Source organism: Cladophialophora immunda (genome assembly GCF_000835495.1).
Source record: "Cladophialophora immunda strain CBS 83496 unplaced genomic scaffold supercont1.2, whole genome shotgun sequence".
Classification (NCBI taxonomy): Eukaryota; Fungi; Ascomycota; class Eurotiomycetes; order Chaetothyriales; family Herpotrichiellaceae; genus Cladophialophora; species Cladophialophora immunda.
Window position 1 is genome coordinate 2,083,743 of NW_015622542.1, and position 21,960 is coordinate 2,105,702.

The following is a 21,960-nucleotide window of genomic DNA, read 5'->3' on the forward strand; positions in this document are numbered from 1 at the left end:
ATCATGAATGCAGATATCCGGAATCCCCGCACTTTTTCGCTCGGGCGCAGATAGCCCCTCGATGCCTAACTGCCTCACTGCGCCCCTCGCCGCCCACCCCTTGGCTGTGCACCCCCACGCTTGCGCCCTTTTGGGCAGCCTCTGACGGGCCTGGAGAGAAGTGCCCCCTCCGTAGGCGAGATCGACTCCTCCGGTGCTCAGGCCGTCGGTACCCCCAAGTCAGATTATTGCACAGAAGCAAAAAAAAAAATTATCTTGAGGGTGGGAAGAATAAGGGCCAGAAGAGGGGCGGGGAGAAAGAAAATGGCTCATGTTCCCATTGATGAAAACAAAGAAAGGAGAAGACCACCACCACGTGGGAGTGTGTACCCTAGCTAGCTCAAGCTGGTCCTTCGAACTCCTGGACGCCAGCGCGAAAAACCTCCAGCTGCCCAATATTCCCGTCTCTCTTCCCCAAATCTCTCTACATGATCCCCGCCCTCCCCCGTAAACAGGTTATCTGGAGTCGAAATGCCTACTGCAGAACGCCGCGCTCAAAATCCACACGCTAGTTGACTGGTTGCAGCACCCCGCTGTTGACTTTGTGACAGCTCATCATCCCGTCAACTAATGCTCGTCGCAAAGCCACCTCGGTCTGCCCGACATGCCACGAATCTCAGGGTGCGGGGTTGTCCTTGACAATGCTCTTGACTTTCTTCTCGTATGCGGGCCGATCCTTTTTGTAGAGATTGTATGCATCAGCCTGCGCTGGCGAGTCGGGATTGGGGTCGTTTAACAGGTCTTGGATGCCCAAAAGAATTTGCTTGATGGTGATTGCTGGCTTCCAACCCTCCTCTTCGTTCAGGATCGAGAGACATACCGTGCCCGAGGGATACACGTTGGGGTGGAATAGAGGGGGGACAAATCTGCCTAATACGGCTCAGTCGTCTGCTCCCACCAGCGCAGCAGGACATTTTCACTCACATTTGGGTGGCTTCGTAGGGTATTCGTCCGGAAAGGCGAGCGTCAACTTGAACAGGCCCCCTTCCCAGATGGTCTTTTCCTTCCCTGGTATCCCAACTTCCCAGTTCTTGAGGTCAACCACGCCATTGGCGGCTCGAACGGGTTTTGCGAAGAAACCAAACGGATGATCGCGGCGCCATTGTTTCCTGAAGGCGGGTGTTAGTGAGTTGGAGTTGAAGCAACTTGACTGCGCATCCCACCTTTCCTCTTGAAGACGGTTCATACACAGCGTCATGATGAATGACCGGTGGAGGGGTAGCGAAGAGTTGTAGAGAGGAGCGAGAACTCTCAGTCAATTTACAACTGAAGAGGAGGATGTTATGTGTTTGGCGATGATGTTTGCTTGAGAGGACTCCTCAAAGAGCGCAAGTCACAAAGGAACAAGAACTTTTGTCGGACAAGAGGCAGGCAAGGATCAGGTGAATGGTAAGGCTGAGGCTGCGGCGAGGTCGACGGGAGATTTTCCGGGCGCCGCTTCTCCTTGGGGAAGGTTCGGCGAGGGGCTTTTCGGCCTGCGTGCCTCAAGACACCTGTGTGCTTGGTACATATGTGGGAGCTCTTCACCCAGTGGCGGCGAGCAGGAGCATTGCCACTGTCGCGTACTGCTGAAGCAGAGAGAGGCGAAAAGGCAAGACGGGTATCATTGGTCTAAACTCATCACGACCGTCAGTCTTCGGTCGTTCTGCTGGCTCTATATGTTATGGCTGTTGCGTAGCTTCTGCAGCCTCACCAGGATCTCCATCTGCTCGACCCATTTGCCGGCGAAAACTGTTTCGGTGAATCGCTTGGTGCTTGCACGCCCTCTTAATCTCATTTCGTATCGCTCCCGTGGACTCATGGCCATCACACGGGCAAAAGCAGCAGCAAACTCATCTTCTGTCTCGGCGTGAAACCCAACGGGCTGACCTTCGAACGGAACCACAATATCGAGCTTGGGTCCGCCACTGTTGTGTACCACTGGGATGAGTCCCGCGGCCAATCCCTCCACATTGCCAATCCCGAAATGTTCTGCGTACATGCCGTTGGTACCAATACTCGACCTCCGAAGATATTCGAGGATTACTGAGAAGGGGGCATCACAGATGAAGGTAGTGGCGTCCTTGATCCTTAGTTCGTGTGCTTCGAGTCGAAGGTTGTAGATGTGCTTCTCGTCCGGCGTATTGCTTCGAACCGACCCAATAAGAACCAACCGTGGTTTCTCCTTTGCGGCCTGGTAGAACTTGGCAAAGGATCGGAGAATCAGAGAATGGTTCTTCTCGGGTCGGAATTGAGCAATGTAGAGCACAATGTTTTCCCGTTGTTTCTCGCTCTCCTCTGTCAACGTGATTCGTGCTTCCAGCTCTTCGACTGGGCAAGGCGGATAGACTATAGCTGCGAACGACGACGAGGCTCTTTTCGGCTTCCACAGCTGTCGGATGTGGCCTTGCGTCCAAGTTGAATTGCACATCACCACATCGATCTGTCTGCCGACAAACCCGTAGAGCCATGCAAAAGCACGCCAATAGTATTTCTTTCCTTTGCCCTTCCACCCTTGCCCGGCACCTGCATGAATTCCCTTCAGACCTGTCGTGTCCTCAAGGCTGTCTAGCATGTCGGTAGAAATGGTCGGATAATGCACGTATGCCGCATTAGGCACGTCGGGGAAGAGGTATTTGCAAAGGGCGACCGCGAATGCGTACCCCATGGTGTCGACAAAAATGTCGGGCACGAGCAGCTGAAAGGCGTCATAAGCTAGGATCAGCGAGCCGAGTGACTGGCCCAACAGCGTGAGGTGAGGATAGGTGCTTGCAAGGACAAAACGACGGCTCGAAAGGTACAGAAAGACAAGGGAGTGCTCTTGAAGGGTGATTCCAAAGCGATTTCTGACCGTGGCGACCACCACCGCCCGGTCGATGTCGTGATCACCGGTATAAACTGCGCATATGGCGTTGGGCCATCGTCGCTGAGTTGCGGCTATGGCAGCCCATAACACTCTCTCACCGCCGCCACCAGCATTGCTACTCAAAGTTAGAACTGAATTCTACGAGAAGGCAGAACTTGCCAGAAGGGATGGAAGAATCCAATGACTCCGCCCCATTCATCCTCAAGAGGCTTGCCATTCTGAGCGGTGCCCTCCTTCTCGACCCTCTCCCACCCATCTTCGGCTTCCTGGGACAGAGGCTGATTCTCCAACACAGCGGCTCTTTCTCGCCTGACCCTTTCGAAGATCGCGGCCTTCCGGTCTCTGGACTGTGCTCGTAGGTACCAGCCAAGCGCGCGTAGTGACAACTGTAGAAGCAAGACAAATACGAGGGGCAAAAGCGGCACTACCGCCAAAACTGCCACGACGCTCGATGAGGCGGCCATTGCCAATGCTGCAGAAGACACCAATAGTCAACGAGACTCATGCTTCCAAAACCGTTGGCTGGCGAGAAGGACAATTTAGTAAGGGGTAAGATCCGGCCAACGGGGTGAAATGAGCAGTACATATCAGGTGCGGCTCCTGTGGCCTCTTTTCTCCCACCAACCAACAATGACGCAGCCTGAGACCACGCGCTTTTTGCCTGCCCCCGCGGTCTATGCGCGTCGGCGAGTCGGATTGGCACTTTTGTTTCATCGACCGATAATGCGCCACGAAACCGATTTCCATATGCTCCCTCTACCAGCCGACACTTAGCAATGATCTGCCGCAGGACCCTTCGACGTTGGGCCAAGTTGGAACCACGATGCAGCAGTCAGACTCGCCTATCCCCCCGGTCGCTGTCACGCTCCTTTCATGCCTCGAGCCCCAAATCCTTCGCTGCCGAATGCCTCCAGATCTCCGGGACCATCTTTCAAGAGGTGCACTCGTTGACCAGCCTACCATGGTATCTGTCGATCCCTCTGACAGCCTCGCTCCTGCGCATGACCTGGATCCCGGTCCAGCTGTTGACGCACCGAAGTCGGAAACGGCGAGAAACCGCAATGCAGCTGGCCTCTGCATGGCGCATCGCCTACCAAGACACGGCGAGGATAAAATTCCCCTCGGGGAGAGAAGCAGACGCCAAAAAGGCTGAGAGCTGGGTCGCGAGCCAGCTCAAGGCCCGAAAAAAGGCCATACAGAAGCACAATTCATACCTTCCAGTCTGGGTGGAACCGGTGCTTGCTCTGTCCTTCATCCCTGTATGGGTCTTCAGCATGGATTGCATACGCCGCATGGCAGGCGACAAGCGGACAGTGACCTCGCTCTTCTTCAGGTCTGATGGCAGCACCGTAGACCCGAACATCGTGCCCATGGAACCAGGCTTCCAGACTGAAAGTCTATGGTGGATACCCGACCTGGCCTCGCCAGATCACCTCTGGATTCTGCCCATTACATACGGAGCCCTGGCTACCTTCAGCGTGTGGACGAGGGTGAGGGAAGCTGCCAAACAACAGACGGACACGGGCTATTCGAATGGCGATGCCGACAGACTGAGGGCTTTCTCTGCAAAGTTCTCCAAGACTTTGTCTTATGTCTTAACAGCGATGCCCACCGTCTTTACCTATCTGATTATCCGGAGCGACTTATCTACAGCGGTGGTGTTGTACCTCATCGGGACCACGACAACTCAGCTTGTTCAACGGCCTCTTCTTGCGCGCGTTCTCGGGAGCACCAAGCGGTTTCCACTTTTAAAAGCAAAACAGGCGAAAGGAAAAGGGCAAGCGGAGGAATGAAGTATACTATACCATCATGACAGTATCATCGGCGCGGCGAAAACGCGCCTTCGGTGTTTAGAGTTCTGCAATGAATAGGACTTCAATGTACAGCAAGCAATGATAATACAAGGCGCCAGGAGAGATTGCAATGGCCTCAGTAACTGGCACGACTCCATTCGTGTATGTCTCTTGAACCGCCCTGCCTCTGTGCGCGTAGCGACCAATAAATGACACGGTTTAGCCCTTCCGGCCAGTTTTGTAACTCCGACCACCCTGCGGTTCTACACTGAGCAAGAACTATCTCGTATCCCTTGCGCCCAGATATCGTACTAAGACAGATGTTTGAGAGGAAGTCTTTAAAACTGCTCATCGCACACCAAGACAATGCACTTGCTCTAGCGGTGCGTAGGCCCTCCATCAAAACCCTATATCAAGTGGGCAATGTGATGTGATGAAGTAGACATCAGCATCAAAACTTCTTTTCGCTTTAGCTCGAAGCACTGCACGATGGTGGGCATGAATGAGAACGCCAAACCAGACCCCGAGGATCCTCATGGGCGCAAGCACTCGAAGGGTGATCAAGATCTCGAGGGTCCTGCGCTCTCCAAATTTCTCTGTTCGGAAGAACAGGTTCCCTTCCTTCACAACTTTGCCTTCAATTGCCCGTCCTCAGTTTTCTGTACCTGCCGTGCTGTTGCTTCGTCGTTGATCACGACCTTGCCATCGGCTTCGCCAGCCTCGCCGAAAAAAATAACCTGGACTGTCAGATCATCTCTGTACCGTCGACTGTAAGGGCTCGGTAGCGTGAGCAGCGCGCACACCATGTCTCGATCTTTTCCTCCCAATGCGTTGCGGATGAGGTGAGTTGCACAGTTCTTGTCCTCGACGACGAAGCGATTGGAAGTGGAAGGGGGCGAAGCAGGAATGTCCCACTGCTGCTGTCGGATGGGCTTTTCGACATTGTTGGCGTTGGAGTCTTTGCCATCCTTAGCGTCCTTCTGGTTATAGGATGTGTCAATGCGGCCAGTCTTGTCCATATTGCCACCTTTCTCAACCGGTAGACCACCCGGCGATGATTTGAACCAACTCGTCAACCATGCAGCCGTATTCGAACCGGGAGAAGCCTTGCTACTGGCAAGTTTGTTCTGATGTTCAATCCACTGGCCCACGAGCCCAACAACTTCTTCATTTGTCAGCATCTCCCACAGCCCGTCAGTGGCCATCACGAGAAAGTCGCCGTCGGAGGGATTTATCTTTGTGCTCGACACCACAGGCTCCGCAGTGACATACGGCGGCGTTTTCAGCAGCTGATGTGGTGTCCTTCCGAAGAAGTTCTTCTTGATGCGGTCCTGAGTCTCGCGCGACCACTTGTAGAACGCATCCCCGAATGCGCGAGTTGGTTCTAGATTTCCCAACACTCGGCCGGCTCGAATAACATATTCCTCACCCGGATGTTCGGCGCGCATACGTGCCTCTTCATTCGGATTGGAACCTGTCTGATCTTCTGATAGGGGGGTGGCAAACCATTTACCCGTTTGGGGATTGCGACGGCCCAGTACTGCACGAGAATCGCCGGTACATGCGACGCGGAGGGTCTTTGATTGAGAATCGTAGAAAGACAGTAGGGCGCAGGAGCCTGACAGGGCAGGGGCAAGGATTTCGGCGGCGAGCCGTTTGCTAGGGTTTTTGCTGAGTTTGTTGACGCTGTCCAAACAGATTTCGTTGTCCAGTTTGACGAAGGCGGATTTGAGGGCTTGGTCAATGGCTGCGGGCGAAGGAAAAGGGGATTTTGCGTCTGATAAAGCCGCTTTGTAGGTGCGATTAAGTTCGCGGGCCGCGAAAGAGATCAAGACCTGGCGCAGTTTGGCAGAGGTTGTCCATCCTGAATGGCCGTCGAAAACACCCCAGAACATCCAGTCCGAAGATGTTGAGCCCTCCGTTGCAGCGACTGTGTTCGGAACTTCGACAATCTTCTCTGCGTGGTCATCCTCAATTGGGTCGTTGCTGGGGAGCTGGACCATGTCATATCTCACCACACCTCGTCCTCGACCGACCAGGAATGACTGCTCATTCTTCCGTAATCTTTCTGTGGCTTGCTCAGGGGTCATCATCTCCAACACCTTCCTGCCGTAGTCATCTGTGTCCTTGGCCAAAGGACCGTCTCCAACTATGGACCCCGTGAAGAATTGATCGTTGTCAACCACCAGTGCTTTCCGATACGGCTCGGGACCCGCAGTTACCGACGCAGGGCCGGTAGGTTCTGCAGTAGGCTGCGCAGTATCTGCTGTGGTGCTCAGAGCTCTCCTGGGCTGTGCTGATACCGACAATGGTTGACTTTTTAGAAGATGCTCTGGCCCATCACCTCTGTAAGCATACCAGGCTCCAATCGCTCCTAGGGATCCGACGAAGAGGATTGGTATCTTGGGGATACGCATAGAAGACTGAAACGGTGTTCGAGACGTACTGTATCTGCGGACGAGGGAGGATGAATGAGCATTGGCTGAGGCTACGACATGGTTTGGAGGTGCGAAGGGGGAGGATTTGGAGACGAGCTTTCGAAAGGCAGAGCGTCGGGCCGAGCGGAGGGCGAAAAGGGCAGCGCGACGCATTGGAGGAGACGATGGAGGTCAAGGAGAAGGGAAGAGAGTACTTGAGGATGAGGGCATCTAGAGAAGAAATAAAGAGGCAGGAAGATAGAGCGACGGCAACAGTGATCCTGACACGGACACTCGAGCAGATGCTCGATCTGTTCGTCTACAAGTTGATGAGGCTGAGCCTGCGCGGTCCGCAGATCTGGATTGAGCCAATCGGAGATTAATCTCACAGGTCCACTTAAATCCCTCGCGAACGTCACTCGTCGCTTTATGCGGCGGCGTTCTTTACTTATGTGAATCATTCGGAGTGGCTTTTCCCTAATCCCCCATTCCACATTCGCTATTTCATTCTCTGTTGTCGAATTTGCAGATACGGCCAAAATGTCTTCGCGAGCCCTTCGCAAACTGCAGCGGGAGCAGGAATTGCAGAGACAAGTCGAGGCTGCGAAAAAGGCATACGAGGAGGCAGAAGAGTCAGAAGAGGAGGATGATGTCCCACAGCCACCCTCACGGCCTATGAACGCTTTTGACATGCTGGAGGAGGTTGAAGATAAAGAAGAATCTGACGAACATGAATACGAGTCCATATCACACGCAGAAGCCACAGGAAAGCCCGATACCAACCTACCGCAAGGGTCAACACCCACTCCTCTACCAAAGCCGAAGAAGAAAAAGAAGAAACCCAAGAAGAAAGGCAAGGGTAAAGCAGAAGAACAGAAGGAGCAGACAGAGGAATCTGGCGATGAAATTGACCGGGCACTGAAAGAATTGGCCGCAAAAGAAGGGCGAACACAGGCGGCGTCTAGCGAGAAACAAGAGTCACCGAGCTGGGAGTCAAGAGCTACCAGACTTCTGGCCATAGATTCGCACAATCTCAACCCCGTCAACGAGATGAAGAGTCTCTTTGGTAACATTGCGCTTGAAGGACAAGAATCTCGTTTTTCACCCCGCAATCAACGTCGTCGTGAACAAAACCAGCAGGGCGGGGTCGATCTCGCGACCGCACTTACGGGAAGATATTGTGTCGCCAGCAGAGGCAAAGAGCTAGGGTCTCTCGCACATAGACGGAACGTCTTTGTGCAGGGGAAAGAAGAGTGGCCCCTGGCCACGAGTGGAGGGTTGAGCATGGAACTAGTCAAACCGGATTCCGATTCCAAGGACTCCCCCGAGAAGCGATACAACATCATGCACAACAACGCCTATCGCGAGACGCAAGTTCATTTCCGCATGGCCGTTGAATCGATGGATCCTCAAAGAATGATTGGTCTATTGTCCATGTATCCGTACCATATTGCCACTCTTTTGCAAGTCTCCGAAATTGCGAAGCATCAAGGCGACCATGCTGTCTCGGGAGATCTTGTTGAGCGTGCACTATTCTCCTTCGGCAAGTCTGTACACAGCAGCTTTCCAGCTTCCCTGAGAAATGGCGTCGCTCGGGTGCCGTTCAATAAACCAGCAAATCGAGAACTATATCTCGCAATATGGCGGTACATCAGAAACCTCGAGATGCGAGGGACGTGGCGGACCGCGTTCGAATGGGCCAAAATCCTTCTTCAACTCAACCCACTCACAGATCCCTATGGAGTCACTCTGATGATCGATCAACTTGCCTTGAGAGGCCGTCAGCATGCACAACTCATTGCCCTCTGCTCGGACGATGCTTATGGCCAAGCGTGGGATTTCCTGCCCAATATCCAAATCTCTCTAGCACTCGCCTATCAAAGATCAGGCAAACCACGAGATGCTCGTATTCGTCTGGCGGTCGCAATGCATAAATACCCTTACATCTTATCCGCTCTCGCATCGGCACTCGACATCTCGCCTCTTCCCAAGTCCCTCTGGGCAAAATTACCGTCCACTGACGCCGAAAAGCTCTACACCCAACTCTACGTCAATCGCGCAAAAGACTTGTGGAACACTCCGGAAACTATCAGCCTACTTGCCGAAGTTGCAGAGACCCTTTCTCATTACAGCGATGCTATCTCTGCTGCTCTGGAAGCACCGAAGTTGGAGATTTCCCTCGAAGAAGCTAGACATATCATGCTCCTCGAGATTCCGTCACTAATTGCCCTGCTTCCACGTCGGTTTACTACTATGCCCACTTCATCATCCGACGTCCTCCCTCCCCCAGATTCATTGTCCGACTTCGTTGCTCGAGCACCCGGCGCCGGCCCCACGCGAGGAGCTGATGGAACCATGCAAGTCATCTTCAACGCCGCAGGAGCGACTGCGGGTACTGCGGGCAGCCTCCTTACGCGGATCATGAACTGGTTCCAGCAACCCGCCGCTGCAGAAGACGCGAACACAGGAGGCGAGTCGGAAGGCCAAGCAGCACTTCGAGAGCTGCAAGAGCAACTCGGGGGAAACGTCCCTCCGGAAATGCTGGAGGAGTTCCTGAGGATCCATCTAGATGACGCAGAGGAGCTAGGCGAAGGTGTTACGCCTGAGGGATTGGGAATGGCTGGTGGGTGGGACTATTATGTGGATGCCAACGCGAACAATTCGACAGCCGATGAGGATGAAGATGACAGTATGCCTGAATTGGAGAGCATTTCCGACAATGAAGAGACCACGGCTCAAACGGGACAGCCACATCCTCCACATGCAGCCATGGTGGAAGATGCGGATGAGGAAGACGAGGGTGCCCAAGAAAGAACACCTGGGCGAGTCCTGACTGGCGGTCATGCGGTATTACGACACGTTGAGTCGGACGCGGAAGAGGAAGAAGCGGACGAAGGTCGCGAACCTCCTCAACCAAGACAGACACGCCCTGCCCAAACCCTCCGAACCCAAGAGCCGCGGGCATCGTCACAGGGTGCAAACGACGCTGCAACGAGCCATCCTCCCCCTTCCTCCTCGGAACAAGACCAAGAATATCTAGACCCTCAGCGCCTGCAACGCTGGCTCCTCACCAACGGGCTTAATGATCTTCAATCTAACCAGAGTAATCCGGAGACGTTGCAAACATATCTGGACAGACTGAGATTACTGGGGACAAAACAACAAGATTGGATTGTGAGGATGGTGAGACAAAGGGCCGGCGAGGCAGTCGAAAGACGGGTCCGGGAATCGATGGAGCGCGGAGCATGAGTTTGGCGAGGATACCCTACCTAATGAACACACGATAAAAGCCCGAAATAGATGTACTAAAAACCCCTTATTACACGCATCAGTCCCTTTCACTGGAATGAGACTTTTTACATGCGAGCTGGCACCCGCCGGTGTCCTCTGTTTCTTTACCCCCCGGATGAATGGCAATGCAAATGCACCGCGGCCACCGCTGACGAAGGTGGTCGTTTCTACCTCATAACAGCGCACAAGCACGGTCGTACACCAGTGGGAGTCCACAGGATCTGAATCCGTAGCCGTCGTCGAGTACGTGTGACACGGAGATATCACAGAACGCTATGCTTTTTCCTCGGTAGGTAGGGTGGCCGTCACCGTCTTCATGTCCACCAACGAGGACGTTCACGCAACAGCGGGTGTCAGGTGGATGGACCTAGTCAGGGGCGTTCGACACGGATGGATCATAGGACGCTGTGTTGACCAGAAAGGTAGGGTAGTCATTACCACCTCCATGTCCGTTTCCGAGTACATTCGCACAGCAGCGGCAGCGGGTGGCCCTTTGTGCCGTGAGGTAGGTGGACCTTGTCAGGGACTTCGACATCGGGAAGAGAGCGTTGTAGCCGAGCAAGGAACAAGGCGGCCGCGTCGTGACGAAGCCGAGATTGAATGCCGATGGGAGACGAATGTGGTGGACGAAAACAGGACGGAGAACGGACGCGAATTGGACGTTGCTTGCTGCTCAGACGGTCACCGTGGGCAATGGGTACCAAGGACAGAGAATGGAAAACCACGAAATGCGGCAAATGGAAACTGAGGCGTGTTGAATGTATGAGACCAAACTTTTGGCACTTGATGAGAGGAGGGAGGATGAGGAGCTACTCTCTAAAGCTGCTGCTACCAACTCCATCAGCCTCTCTCAGCTCCATTTTCGGGTTTCAAGCACATTTTTCTCTTCCTTCGTGACTGATTGCTGACTATTGCTATGCGTTTTCCATCCAAAATTGGACCTGGTTTCGGTTTCAGTAATGTCAGAGCTGCCATGCATCACTATGCCTCACCATGCACTACCATGCCTCCACACAGTGTCAGAAATCACAATTCTTCATCCATCTCATCCGCAGCAGCTCTCTTCTGTTTCGCGTCGGCCATTTCCTTTAACAGCCATGTAAGACCGGGCCCAGGAGGCTCATATTGACGCTTGGTGGCCACAGTGCGCTTGATTTTGGGTGGAGGAGGCTCGTATTTCTGGCCCTCGGCGGCCTCTTTCGAGTGGTGCCCAAAAACCTTCCGGTCACCGAATATTGGTGATGAAGAACGGATGACTGGTGCAGCGGGACGGCTAGTCGGACGAGAGGATGGATCATCAGCCCACTTCGAAATGATAGTCGTATTGCTTGTGACAACTGAGGAAGGTCGAGAGGCTGACTTCGCTGTGGTAGACGGCCCGCCTGAATCTTTGTTGGAATTGGAAGAGGAGACTTGTGCTGCCGCAATGTTGGTATCGTTTGTCGCCAATGGCTCGCGAGGAGCAAACGGATTGACAGGACAAGAGGGCCGAACAGCCGTAGAAGCGACGGAGGAGGTGACCTTCGAAGAGGCCAAGAACGGTTGAGGGACAGAAACAGCTTTAGGAGCTGTTATAAGAGCTGGAGAGTTGTTGACCAGGCTGGCGGTCGTGCTGTTGAGTTGGTTTTCAACCGCTGCCTTGAGATCCAGCAGCTCCGACTCGAGGACATATCGAAGACCACCGACAATGACAACTTTAGCAGCCTCGGCTGGAAGGACCTCGCTGCTGACCTGATCGAGAATGGGTGAGTCCAAAATGCTGCCGCTAGGAGATAATGGGCCCGCCTGCGCAGCACCACCCCCGCTATGCACTTCGACCGTGAGATGAGTATCGGGTAAACTAGCATCCTCGATAGCAAGCCCAATCAGGTCATTGGTGACAGCTTGAACTTGAGGCAAAGACTCTCCATCGTCTGCAGTTGAGGTTGAGAAGCCAGAAAGAGCCGCGGGACTCGGTGCACCGTCTGTATGAGTCGCGACATTACCTGGAGCCAAAGTACTGGCCACAGAGAAGGAGAATTCGGCAACTGGCACTCGGCGAATGGAGGAGTCGTGAAGATGCCCAGCAGAAGTATGTTCGTCTTGAGCAACAGGTACGGCTGAAGGGACTGCCCACGTCGTTTGAGCAGCATTCGCAGCGGAAGTTGACGTCCCGTGGGCTTCTGTCTGTGTCCCCGACGACCAAGCTGCCAGTTTGCCCTGGATAGATGACATGAACTTTGACGAATCCTCCACCAAGGCAAAGCTACGAGACTTCGCTGGAGGAGCAAGAGCACGTCGCTTAGGATCAGCTTCGGCCGCAGCTACCTGAGAACCTGAAGACATGGCAGACATCTTGACCGTATTGGTTTTGGCTGAGGGTTGGCTGATCTGCATAGCAATCGCCATAGATGGTGTACCTTCAAGGCCTGGCGGAGGCCAGGGCCTGGCGGCCTGGACTCCTTTACCGCGGTTCCCAAATGTTGATTCTTTTGACGTAGCAGAAAATGAACGCGTGGTGAGGATCGAGTGAGCAGAAGACCTTTGCCTAGGTTAGTCGGGACTTGAAGAAACATTAGGTAGAATGCTCACGCTGCTGGAGGGCGAGAATGAAGAGAGGCGACTCTCTTTCCAGCTCGTCGACTGCCGCCAAAGTCGTTGTAGGTGTCTTCGAGCTTGAGCTTATGCCCTAGACGTCCCTCCTCTTCTCTCTTTTGTTCTTCGATGGTATGCCGATGACTATTGCCATTACTGATCTGTTTCTGGGTAAAGAGAGCATCAACGGCTTCGTCACTTTGCCCGAATGCTAGAAACGGTCAGACCATGAAGATATCATATCAGCAGGCATCCTCACTCTGCCACTTAGACGTCGGTCCACTATTCTCTTTTGCAATCCTGGCCGCTTCAGTACCTTCGACATTGCACTCTGGCGTAATAGAAGAGGCTGCAAAGGGACGGGGACGGCTGGAGTAGTCGCTTGTTTTGATCGCATCTGCGTTCTTCTCAGACAGGTCCATCTGGAGAGTAAATTCAGTCTAGAAGCTTTCGAAGAGTGTTTCACGATGGACATACTCGCATAATCATTTTCAATTGATGTTCCTTCTGTGTATTGGGAGACATTGGTGGCAGATTCTCGTCCTCCGATTCATCATCCTCGTCCTTTAGGTGGCGACGTGGTCCGCGCCCCATGGTGAGCTTCGAAAATCTCAAAAGGGCTCTAGCGTAACTACGTCGCAAGGAAATGGGCAGAGAGGTGCACCGTCCGAGGTCCTTTGAAAGTGTTAGCCAGCGGGAATCGATCATGATGCGAGAAGGGACAGGACTAACTCCACAAAACTTGACCCAGGGTCCGCTTAGACAGAATCCCGGAATGCTGAATGTAAGAACAACCGTGGCTCTCCAGAAGAATCCACGCCAGCACCAGGATTTTGAAGCACAACTGAGAGGAGGGAGGGGAGGGGGAGGTGGAAAAGAAGGAGAAGGAAGTGAGAATAGATCGCAAGTTCAAGGCGAATTTGAAGGAAGTGTGAAGACCTTGGCGAATAGTGATGGATTGCTTCCAATGGTTTCCGGAATGCTGGACGAGGGGGAACGAGGAGAAGATAATGAAGTCGCGTGGTGGTGTTGTCGTGGAAAATTGATGTCGACGGGGTAGGGCGCAGGTGTTTTCGGAGGAGGCACAGTCAACGTTGGGGCTGCACAGGAACTGGTCCACGACAACCAACTCTGTGTTCTGAAGGAGGTTTCAACACAACATTTGACCGGACCCAAGCAAACTTCGACTGTGGCAGTGGCGAGAGGGCAAACCAGAGCGACCGACAAAGGCTTTTGGTGGGTGGTGAGTAGCGAGGCATAGATTCAACGGGCGAAGACATCTTTGCGTCGCCTGCTTTCACCAGGTATGAAAAGGATCTGTTTGCCCCCCGTCTAGACAATCAATTGTCAAGCCTTCTCAACGTTGTATCATGGAGTGCTGATCTGGTCCCAATTGCAACGACGATCTCAAGCTCCCAAGTCTGCATACAACGATGGGCTGCTCCTTCCTCTCTCAAAGACAGAGTACCAAGGCTTTCATTCTGAAGAAGAGTCAAGACGCACGCGAGCACCGTCAATCATCACGTATCGACACATTCGCCGAGCATCTTATCCCGAGCAAAGCAAGGTCTCCCTCCTCTTGCCAATGGTGTAATACCTACATGAACAGCTGTCCAGGACGCGACCGCAACCTCCAAGGATATCATCAACGACGTTGCCTGCGCACGCGACCTGCTCCTTACCAGAATATCCCCCTCGTCAAAGCAGCCACCGTACTCAATTCATGCGCAAGAGCAAGCCTCACAGTGGCAGCCAATTGGCAATTGGACAATGGAATAAGGACGGCGGTTTTCACAAGGCGCAAAATGAATCGTGTTGAGAAAAGAGTCGGACAAGGAAAGGAAAATGGCAAAGCCTTGCGCCGGCCCGCCACCGAGCCCCCAGGGCTTCAGAACCCTTTTTGATCCTTTGGGCAGTGGTGGAGTCGATAGCTTCGATAAATCCGAACTCCCCCGGCCATTTTTAGCAACTGGTCAGCCCCAGAGATTGATGGAGAAGCCAGGATTTGGCTCGCATTCGGACCAGTGGACCGCCAAAACGAGATACGATTGTATCCGGACTAGGTACGGAGGAGATACGATATGATTATCTGGACGGAGTATTGTGTCTTGCGAGCAGGCCCTCTACAAGAAGTCCAACCTGCGGAGTGGCTATATGTTTTGCCGCATCCAGGAACAGCGGTTCGATACCTCCCAGCTACATACCCCGGACGGCTTTTGCCGGTGGAAGAAGTTCTTGGAAAAGGATCATATGAGCCGAATGACAGTAGGCCAGAACATGGTCTCTGTCCAATCCCTGCGTCTGCCATTTGTCGTCGGCACCATGTCCCGTTGTTTGTGAGGGCAATGTGTACACCGCTCTTGCAACAAGCCGCAAAACAAGTAAACATGCATGCGAGGCATGGTACTTTGCCGTGGGTGGGAAGGGTTAGAGGGTGTTGAGAACTCCACTTTCGCCCTAAATCGGTCAAGAGGCCAATAATGCGGAGACCGAAGCTGCAACTTGGCTGCGCTCAACGCTTAAAGGGCCCCGGGGGCTGCAGGCCAAATCCCCCCCAAGGTGCCCAGGGTGCCCCAATCCCGCCGCCTAGTGGCCGTGGACAGCCATTGACAGCCACCGGAGCCACTGGCCCGCCATTAGCGAACCCTCTCCCATTGAACGCCGAATGATGAATGAGATAACTCGTAAAGCTGTGCTTCATAAGGCCATCATCATCTCCCCCGGACGTAGCTACATTTTGTTCTCCTGCTTCTGTTCCTTTTGCCTATCTTCGTACACCGACGAACCCCCTCCGCTTGCGTATCACCAACACCCAACGGTGACCGCCATTTCACTCCCACTTCACCGATCCTTTTGTCCAGGTGCCCCCCCCTTCAAATATCATTCCACACCCCAACCCTGCATATGAACCCTCCTCAGGACTACATCGATCACAACATCTTCCACACGATTCATTAACGCCCCCGACCCTCCGCCATCTCTATACTTCTGTCGAATTTATAGTCTACAATTGTCTCAATACCATGGCAGCTCCTCGAGCATCCTCCTTCAAAGCCCTGCGCAACCTCCAGCGCACGGCCGGGTCGACCCCGGCCAAACGGAGCCTGCACATTACTGGTGTCCATGCCTCTCCGAGACCCATCGATCCCAACCACAAGAGCACCTACATGCCATGGACTCTGCAGGACCTCCGTCAAGAGTGCCAAAAACGGACGCTCTCGGCTTCCGGCACCAAGCACGAGCTCATTGACCGACTGGCTGGTCACGACAGCTTGCAGGCACGAGCATTTTCTATTGCCATGAAGCGGATTGCCGTCGAACAAACAAAGAAGCCGGTCTCTGGGTATGTTCCGGCGCATTCATGTCCCTAGTGCTAGCATTGAAACTAACCGCATCATCAGTCCCTCTGAGACCGCACCCCAGCGACACTTCAACACCTCTCGCGCCAACAAGGCCGTAGGTGACACGTCCACCATTGACTTTGCCTACCTTCCCAAGCTACACGAAGACTCATGGGGACCCAGCTCTCCCTCAATCCGAGTCCCTATTCTGCCTTACATCCAGTCCGAGCAAGCCGAAGCCATTTTGGAGAGGCACCCGGAGCTTGACGCAGCGGCCGGAGGCTACCAAGATACACAAGGTTATGAGACCATTATGAAGCCGCAGATCTTCAGTGTTGGGGATGTTGCAGGTGGTTCAGCAAGTGCCATGAGCGACGTACACGATGGCCATCATCCTACCGAGCTGTCGGTGGAGATGCTCACAGCTCTCACGGAGACAGTGGGCAAGAGTGCCCGCCAATTTGTGGACATGGTCAAAGACAAGGATGAAGCGACGATCCGCAAGATCTGGACTGGGTTCCTTGACGATCTCTTCGGCCAGCAGGGCAAGACAGCCAAGCGATAACTGATGCTGGGGGTTGAAGCGATGGCATTGCCGTTGCAACTGTCGTGACAGCGTTGTAGCACGAGCGTTGTGTGTTTGTACCTTTCTCTCCTTTTGTGACCTATACCACGTTATCTCGCGTTGGTTGGGGATGACGACGTATATTTCCTTTTAATCAAGCGCCCAGCGCACCTTTCCCGCCTGGGGCTTCTAGCTGTCTGTCACTTGTCGTTTGGCGGTGGCAGTGCCAGCGGCCGAATGTTTCTGATGCGACTCCACATAACCAGATGATACCCGCTCTGCGACTCCACAAACCCAAGAGCCTCCGCTCCCAGCATCCCAGCATCCGGCCATTCCAGTCTGTTGCCCCCCCTTTCGCAGACACTCGAGCCTCGCCTTCACCCTGCTTGGCCTGTGTCAAATTGAACTCGCGCGAGCTCCTCCAGTCGCTGAGGTGCCTGAGGATTTCTCCAACAATCTGCGATTGTAACAAGAGAGATCTGATCTAGAGACAAGATCTCGCCATACCCCGCTCTGGATTGCCTTTTTCCAGTACTCAACATAAAACACCTGGCCATGAGGACAAGCCTGCGGGCAGTTCTCGATCCAGCCACCAAGGGGGCGGGCCAAAAGCCCAAGCCGTGACTGACGCCAGCGGCCCTGCCACGGTTTCGGAGCGCATTCTTAGGGACCAATGAAGTGAGCACGAAAACGATCGTCAGGTACGCGAACTGGTCCCTCCGCTCCATTCGGGCGTTTTCCCCTGGATGATGACCCGCTCCCTGGTGGATTGATGCGCTGATGCACTTGGCATGGCGACGCTGTGGCTTCAGAGTTATGCGGTGGGAACCAAGTGCTCAACTTCTCGGAAGAACTTCAGTGACATGCTCTTCAGGATTCTGCTTCTCTCGTTCTTGCATTGCCATTCACTACCCAAGTGTTATCGCTGTGCCTTTATCTCGGAGCTGTATTGTGGGATCTCTTGATTGAGAATCCTTCGAGCTCTGCCTTTGGCTACTACTGTATTGCCTATCGCACTCTTTCATTCCTCGATTGAACTTGGGCAGGATACCAAATCGAGACTATCGACTTATTGCAATCACTTAATCTGGACAGGCTCCTTTGGCTTGAAACCAACAGCTTCCGACATACGCAAATGGAGTGATTTTGTATTTTCAAGAACGCCGCTAAACCATGCATCGTCGTTGGTTATCCTTGCCCTTGCTATCCAGCTGCGTTTCAGCATTCTATCCCTACCATGCTGGCGATGGAGGAAATGAGAACAGCAAAAGGTTTATTGCTCTGGGCCTGGAGCCTCCGCACGACGATGACTCGGGTGTGGTAACCATGGACATCAAGAAAGCAATGGTGAGTCAAAGGCTTTGTAAAGGGTGATTTGCAGATTTCTAATCCACGGCATAGGTGAAAAGAAATAATGTGTTCCCGGTCACCAACTCGTCGGCTCCTAACGTCCCCAACGCCATGGCAATCAACGAAGACGGCGCCGACTACACCTACTTCTCCACCGTGAAATTTGGGTCCAAGGGTCAAGAGATGTATATGTTGATCGATAGCGGCTCGGCTAATACCTGGGTTATGGGCTCAAATTGCAAATCCAATGCCTGTCAAATACACAATACGTACGGCAGTGAGGATTCGAGCACGCTCCAGACAACCACTCAAACTTGGAGTATGACTTATGGCACTGGAGAAGTGGAGGGGGTGGTGGTCAAAGACACGGTGCAGTTGGCCAACTACACTGTTGAGCTGGGTTTCGGCCTCGCCTCCTCAGCGTCAGATGATTTCAACAATTATCCCATGGACGGCATCTTGGGACTTGGACGACCCGCCTCGGACGCGCTGGGCTCGCCGACGATCATGCAGGTGTTAAACGACAAGGGGCATTTGTCGTCCAATGTGCTGGGCATCCACCTACAGCGAAGCTCGGACGGGACGAATGATGGACAGATCACCTTTGGTGGGATTGACTCGTCCAAATTCAACGGCAAACTGTCGTATTCCAAAACAATCAACAGCGACAGCTGGCAGATCGCCGCGGGCGATGCGGGCGTCGATGGCAAGTCAGTGGGCTTCCAATCCAAAACCGCCATGATCGACACTGGGACATCATACATCTTGCTGCCTCCCGCGGACGCCGATGCTCTGCATCAGCTGATTCCTGGCAGTTCTGCCAACGGCGAAACCTACACGATACCTTGTTCCTCTTCGGCCAATGTCTATTTCACGATATCCGGTCTGAAGTACTCAGTGTCTCCCAAGGACTATGTCGGCAAGCAAAGCGGCAGCAGTGGAAGTTGCCAGAGTAATATAATCGGCCATCAGGCGTTTGGGCCGAATGACTGGATCTTGGGTGATGTGTTTCTCAAAAATGTCTACACGGTCTTGGACTTTGACAATGCGAGAATCGGCTTTGGCTCGAAATCAGGAGCGGTTCCTGCCAGTGACAACACTGCGACCACCTCCGGCTCGACGCCGTCCGCAACAAGCAGCGCTCACTCGTCGGGTCCGTCAGCATCGACCACGACACCTGCAGCGACCTCTGGCGCCGCCACTTCTTCGAAACCCCAAACGACCATCTCGACCTCGGTGACGTCAAAATCAAACTCTGCCTCATCTACGAGCGGTGCCAATGGGCCAGCGACTTCGTCTACAGGAGCAGGCGACAGCAGCCCCTTTGGAGAATCAAGCGACTCGGGATCTTCCTCCTCTTCATCTTCATCATCGTCCTCCTCCGCTGCCGCCGCCGCCACGGACAGGAGGTTCAGCCTTTTAATGCCGTTGATGGCCTTAGCATTCATGGTGGGATTCATTTTATAATCAAGATTCCCCCCTTTTTATTGTTTGGTTCATGTCACCCCTCCAGGTTTGACGAGAGGGAGGAACAGAACCAGGAAAACGAAAGCAGCGACCCTTTTTGTTTGCATGCATAGCAGATTCCAGCATCCACAGAGAAATGTGTGGATAGAGAGAGCACATTGTACAGCCATTTTTAGTCTATTGTTTAGTTTCTAGAGCTCGAAGCGAAAAGATAGGCCTCCAGTCCTACTGTAGAGAAAAAAAAATCCCAATTGTGGTTTTTGCCTCAAATTTCCGTTAATCTGATTTTTCCCGAGTTTGATCCGTCCCTTTCGACCAAGTGGTGGTCTACACCAAATGAGAGGTCTTAGATGAATCTCCTACAATCACCGCCCACATGTGGGGGATGTGCAGATAATGTATCGACTTTCGTTCCGCCGTGTGCCACCAGGGTGCCAGAGCTGTATATCGCTGAGTTGACACCTTTGCCGAAACCGGCCTTGAGCCGGTTGCGCGTTATTTCTCGAGACTGCTCCCTGAGCCATTTAATCCCGTTCAGCGTTTTCGTGTCACCACGAAACCCCTCTCCCAGATGATTTTCCCTCCAGCTCAAGCGGTCGACCACCCTTTATCAACCTTCAACTCGGCCCCATTGACACCCGGAGATGCCGCCAGAAACAGAATCGCCCTCGCCATGTCTTCCGGCGCACAGGTCCCCACCGCCGTCGCCATGGTCGGCATCACCATGTCCATCCCGACCTTGTCCGGGATGGATTTGCTGTTCTTCATGAGGTCCGTGCTCACGCCGCCGGGCAGCAGGATGTTGCACTGGATGCCCTCCTTGGCGTACATCCAGGCCGTGTTGCGCGAGAGGCCGAGCAGGGCGTGCTTGGAGGTCGTGTAGGCGACCCCCGCGGTGCCGCCTTTGATGGAAGCCAGGGACCCGACGTTGACGATGCGGCCCTTCTGTTCAGTCGGCTTGGTCAGGAAGTGGCCGATGCAGGCGCGCATCGTGTTGAAGGGCCCGTTGAGGTTGATGTTCATGACCCGGTTCCAGATCTGGTTGGACACGTCGCCGACTCGTTCTGGGAGTGGTACAAGGTGCGTCAGTTTTCCAGTGGAGGCAGTGAGGTTGGAAAGAGGGGTAGGAGGGGGCTCTGGTCAAGGGGAGGGGAATCTTTCTCACCAAACTGATCCATAACCCCGGCGACATTGACGAGGACGTCGATGGTGGACCACTTGTCCAGGACCTGCTTGATTGCCGCATTGACGGACTCCTCAGAAGAGACGTCACATTTGACATTAAGCCGTTGTCCATCAGCTGAGGCTGGGGCGTCGACAATGTCTAGTGCCGCGACTTTGGCGCCTTGTTCCAGAAACAATTGAGCAGTCGCTGCGCCGATTCCGTTGGACGCCCCCGTCAGTACGATGACCTGTATGAATCAAGGGTGCATCAGTGTACATGAGACATTGACTTGGTCCCCAAAAAGCGAGAGGTGAGACGTTTCTTTGGTCTTCGAGAGCATGGAGTGAATGGCTTACCTTATCCTTGAAATCCGCCATCATGAGAGACTGGCATTGAATGATCTCGCCCACAAAGCGAGTTCGAGAGCATTGTTTATAAAGAACAAAGCCCCTCCTCATGTAGGTGCTGGGTACGTTCAAGTTGACGCAAGCTCAATGGTCTGTTGGACCCTTGGCAGATCCTTGAAGCGTGTTCCTTACCTCTTCACACCTAGGGTACGGATTGTCAGCAATAAGCTAAGCCTGTGAGGGTCAGAATGCAGAACAGAGGCGCCAATGCCGAATGGCGTGAGGCCCCAATCAGCACTTCTGGCCTTTCATCTGGACTCGGAAGCATCTTGGAGCTTTGGGGGATGCGGGGTCATTTGCATAAAAGTTATGAAATGAGCTGCAAGTGTGTCGATTCTCAATGACGGTGACTATTGGATGTCTGGCGGTGTAGCAGGAGTCTCGTGGCTGACGCGTGCTCACAAGCAACACTGCTCTCGCACAGAGCTATAGCATAGGATATCAAAGTCCCAGAGGGGTGGACATGTAAGGCTGAGGCAGTATGATATATTCGCAGAAGCATAGGAGTGTATTGTAAGGCTTGCAATCAAACATGCTCTCAACCCACTGTAGATTTGGGACATGAGATTGATACAATGAATAGAGCATCTAGCCCACCTGCCATCCCTCGAGACAGTCCAAGTTGAGGAGAGCGCATCGACACAGTAAGGAGGGAAATGACCTGGTCTTGTCCCAATGCTCGTCCGTAGCCAAATCGGCCACCGGA

General features: G+C 53.5%; 9 protein-coding genes across 10 annotated transcripts; 4 read left to right on the forward strand and 5 right to left on the reverse strand.

Moving 5' to 3' along the window:
* Nucleotides 1-263: 263 nt before the first annotated feature.
* On the reverse strand, nt 264-1,434 carry PV07_03033 (SUMO-conjugating enzyme ubc9). Its single transcript, XM_016389694.1, has 3 exons — nt 1,203-1,434; nt 964-1,148; nt 264-909 (listed from the first exon to the last, which is right to left on the reverse strand). The coding sequence occupies exons 1-3, from the start codon at nt 1,235-1,237 to the stop codon at nt 656-658; spliced, it is 474 nt and encodes a 157-aa protein (XP_016251596.1). The 5' UTR covers nt 1,238-1,434; the 3' UTR covers nt 264-655.
* A 187-nt stretch (nt 1,435-1,621) lies between these two features.
* Nucleotides 1,622-3,445, reverse strand: PV07_03034 (uncharacterized protein). The gene is made up of 2 exons (XM_016389695.1): nt 3,044-3,445; nt 1,622-2,999 (listed from the first exon to the last, which is right to left on the reverse strand). The coding sequence occupies exons 1-2, from the start codon at nt 3,346-3,348 to the stop codon at nt 1,694-1,696; spliced, it is 1,611 nt and encodes a 536-aa protein (XP_016251597.1). The 5' UTR covers nt 3,349-3,445; the 3' UTR covers nt 1,622-1,693.
* A 73-nt stretch (nt 3,446-3,518) lies between these two features.
* Nucleotides 3,519-4,815, forward strand: PV07_03035 (uncharacterized protein). The gene has a single exon (XM_016389696.1). The coding sequence runs from the start codon at nt 3,661-3,663 to the stop codon at nt 4,675-4,677; it is 1,017 nt and encodes a 338-aa protein (XP_016251598.1). The 5' UTR covers nt 3,519-3,660; the 3' UTR covers nt 4,678-4,815.
* On the reverse strand, nt 4,733-7,386 carry PV07_03036. Of its 2 annotated transcripts, XM_016389698.1 has the most exons (2): nt 7,124-7,386; nt 4,733-7,009 (listed from the first exon to the last, which is right to left on the reverse strand). In XM_016389698.1, the coding sequence occupies exons 1-2, from the start codon at nt 7,266-7,268 to the stop codon at nt 5,301-5,303; spliced, it is 1,854 nt and encodes a 617-aa protein (XP_016251600.1). In that variant the 5' UTR covers nt 7,269-7,386; the 3' UTR covers nt 4,733-5,300. The 2 variants fall into 2 exon arrangements, with proteins under 2 accessions (XP_016251600.1, XP_016251599.1); XM_016389697.1 differs by having other exon boundaries at nt 4,733-7,386.
* Nucleotides 7,387-7,556: 170 nt separating this feature from the next.
* PV07_03037 (uncharacterized protein) lies at nt 7,557-10,430 on the forward strand. The gene has a single exon (XM_016389699.1). It carries the CDS (start codon nt 7,635-7,637, stop codon nt 10,341-10,343), a length of 2,709 nt encoding a protein of 902 aa, XP_016251601.1. The 5' UTR covers nt 7,557-7,634; the 3' UTR covers nt 10,344-10,430.
* Nucleotides 10,431-11,317: 887 nt separating this feature from the next.
* On the reverse strand, nt 11,318-14,273 carry PV07_03038 (uncharacterized protein). Its single transcript, XM_016389700.1, has 5 exons — nt 13,692-14,273; nt 13,437-13,634; nt 13,219-13,381; nt 12,957-13,170; nt 11,318-12,906 (listed from the first exon to the last, which is right to left on the reverse strand). The coding sequence occupies exons 2-5, from the start codon at nt 13,551-13,553 to the stop codon at nt 11,412-11,414; spliced, it is 1,989 nt and encodes a 662-aa protein (XP_016251602.1). The 5' UTR covers nt 13,554-13,634; nt 13,692-14,273; the 3' UTR covers nt 11,318-11,411.
* A 1,398-nt stretch (nt 14,274-15,671) lies between these two features.
* Nucleotides 15,672-17,138, forward strand: PV07_03039 (uncharacterized protein). Its single transcript, XM_016389701.1, has 2 exons — nt 15,672-16,302; nt 16,361-17,138. Exons 1-2 carry the CDS (start codon nt 15,983-15,985, stop codon nt 16,863-16,865), a joined length of 825 nt encoding a protein of 274 aa, XP_016251603.1. The 5' UTR covers nt 15,672-15,982; the 3' UTR covers nt 16,866-17,138.
* Nucleotides 17,139-17,701: 563 nt separating this feature from the next.
* On the forward strand, nt 17,702-19,952 carry PV07_03040 (uncharacterized protein). The gene is made up of 2 exons (XM_016389702.1): nt 17,702-18,212; nt 18,267-19,952. The coding sequence occupies exons 1-2, from the start codon at nt 18,039-18,041 to the stop codon at nt 19,680-19,682; spliced, it is 1,590 nt and encodes a 529-aa protein (XP_016251604.1). The 5' UTR covers nt 17,702-18,038; the 3' UTR covers nt 19,683-19,952.
* On the reverse strand, nt 19,844-21,392 carry PV07_03041 (uncharacterized protein). Its single transcript, XM_016389703.1, has 3 exons — nt 21,204-21,392; nt 20,848-21,094; nt 19,844-20,746 (listed from the first exon to the last, which is right to left on the reverse strand). The coding sequence occupies exons 1-3, from the start codon at nt 21,303-21,305 to the stop codon at nt 20,271-20,273; spliced, it is 825 nt and encodes a 274-aa protein (XP_016251605.1). The 5' UTR covers nt 21,306-21,392; the 3' UTR covers nt 19,844-20,270.
* Between the last annotated feature and the right edge of the window lie 568 nt (nt 21,393-21,960).

Bases quoted from the DNA above. Each gene is read 5' to 3' on its own strand.
- PV07_03034 (XM_016389695.1), bottom strand. From the start codon at position 3,348: ATGGCCGCCTCATCGAGCGTCGTGGCAGTTTTGGCGGTAGTGCCGCTT. The intron at 3,000-3,043 runs GCAAGTTCTGCC...AACTTTGAGTAG, and splicing joins GGATTCTTCCATCCCTTCTG to CAATGCTGGTGGCGGCGGTG.
- PV07_03036 (XM_016389697.1), bottom strand. From the start codon at position 7,268: ATGCGTCGCGCTGCCCTTTTCGCCCTCCGCTCGGCCCGACGCTCTGCC.
- PV07_03040 (XM_016389702.1), top strand. From the start codon at position 18,039: ATGCATCGTCGTTGGTTATCCTTGCCCTTGCTATCCAGCTGCGTTTCA. The intron at 18,213-18,266 runs GTGAGTCAAAGG...TCCACGGCATAG, and splicing joins TGGACATCAAGAAAGCAATG to GTGAAAAGAAATAATGTGTT.
- PV07_03039 (XM_016389701.1), top strand. From the start codon at position 15,983: ATGGCAGCTCCTCGAGCATCCTCCTTCAAAGCCCTGCGCAACCTCCAG. The intron at 16,303-16,360 runs GTATGTTCCGGC...CCGCATCATCAG, and splicing joins ACAAAGAAGCCGGTCTCTGG to TCCCTCTGAGACCGCACCCC.
- PV07_03033 (XM_016389694.1), bottom strand. From the start codon at position 1,237: ATGACGCTGTGTATGAACCGTCTTCAAGAGGAAAG. The intron at 1,149-1,202 runs GTGGGATGCGCA...ACCCGCCTTCAG, and splicing joins AACCGTCTTCAAGAGGAAAG to GAAACAATGGCGCCGCGATC. The intron at 910-963 runs GTGAGTGAAAAT...GAGCCGTATTAG, and splicing joins CCCTACGAAGCCACCCAAAT to GCAGATTTGTCCCCCCTCTA.
- PV07_03041 (XM_016389703.1), bottom strand. From the start codon at position 21,305: ATGAGGAGGGGCTTTGTTCTTTATAAACAATGCTCTCGAACTCGCTTT. The intron at 21,095-21,203 runs GTAAGCCATTCA...TGATTCATACAG, and splicing joins TGGCGGATTTCAAGGATAAG to GTCATCGTACTGACGGGGGC. The intron at 20,747-20,847 runs GTGAGAAAGATT...TACCACTCCCAG, and splicing joins CGGGGTTATGGATCAGTTTG to AACGAGTCGGCGACGTGTCC.
- PV07_03037 (XM_016389699.1), top strand. From the start codon at position 7,635: ATGTCTTCGCGAGCCCTTCGCAAACTGCAGCGGGAGCAGGAATTGCAG.
- PV07_03038 (XM_016389700.1), bottom strand. From the start codon at position 13,553: ATGGGGCGCGGACCACGTCGCCACCTAAAGGACGAGGATGATGAATCG. The intron at 13,382-13,436 runs GTATGTCCATCG...TTTACTCTCCAG, and splicing joins AATTGAAAATGATTATGCGA to ATGGACCTGTCTGAGAAGAA. The intron at 13,171-13,218 runs GTGAGGATGCCT...GACCGTTTCTAG, and splicing joins ACCGACGTCTAAGTGGCAGA to CATTCGGGCAAAGTGACGAA.
- PV07_03035 (XM_016389696.1), top strand. From the start codon at position 3,661: ATGATCTGCCGCAGGACCCTTCGACGTTGGGCCAAGTTGGAACCACGA.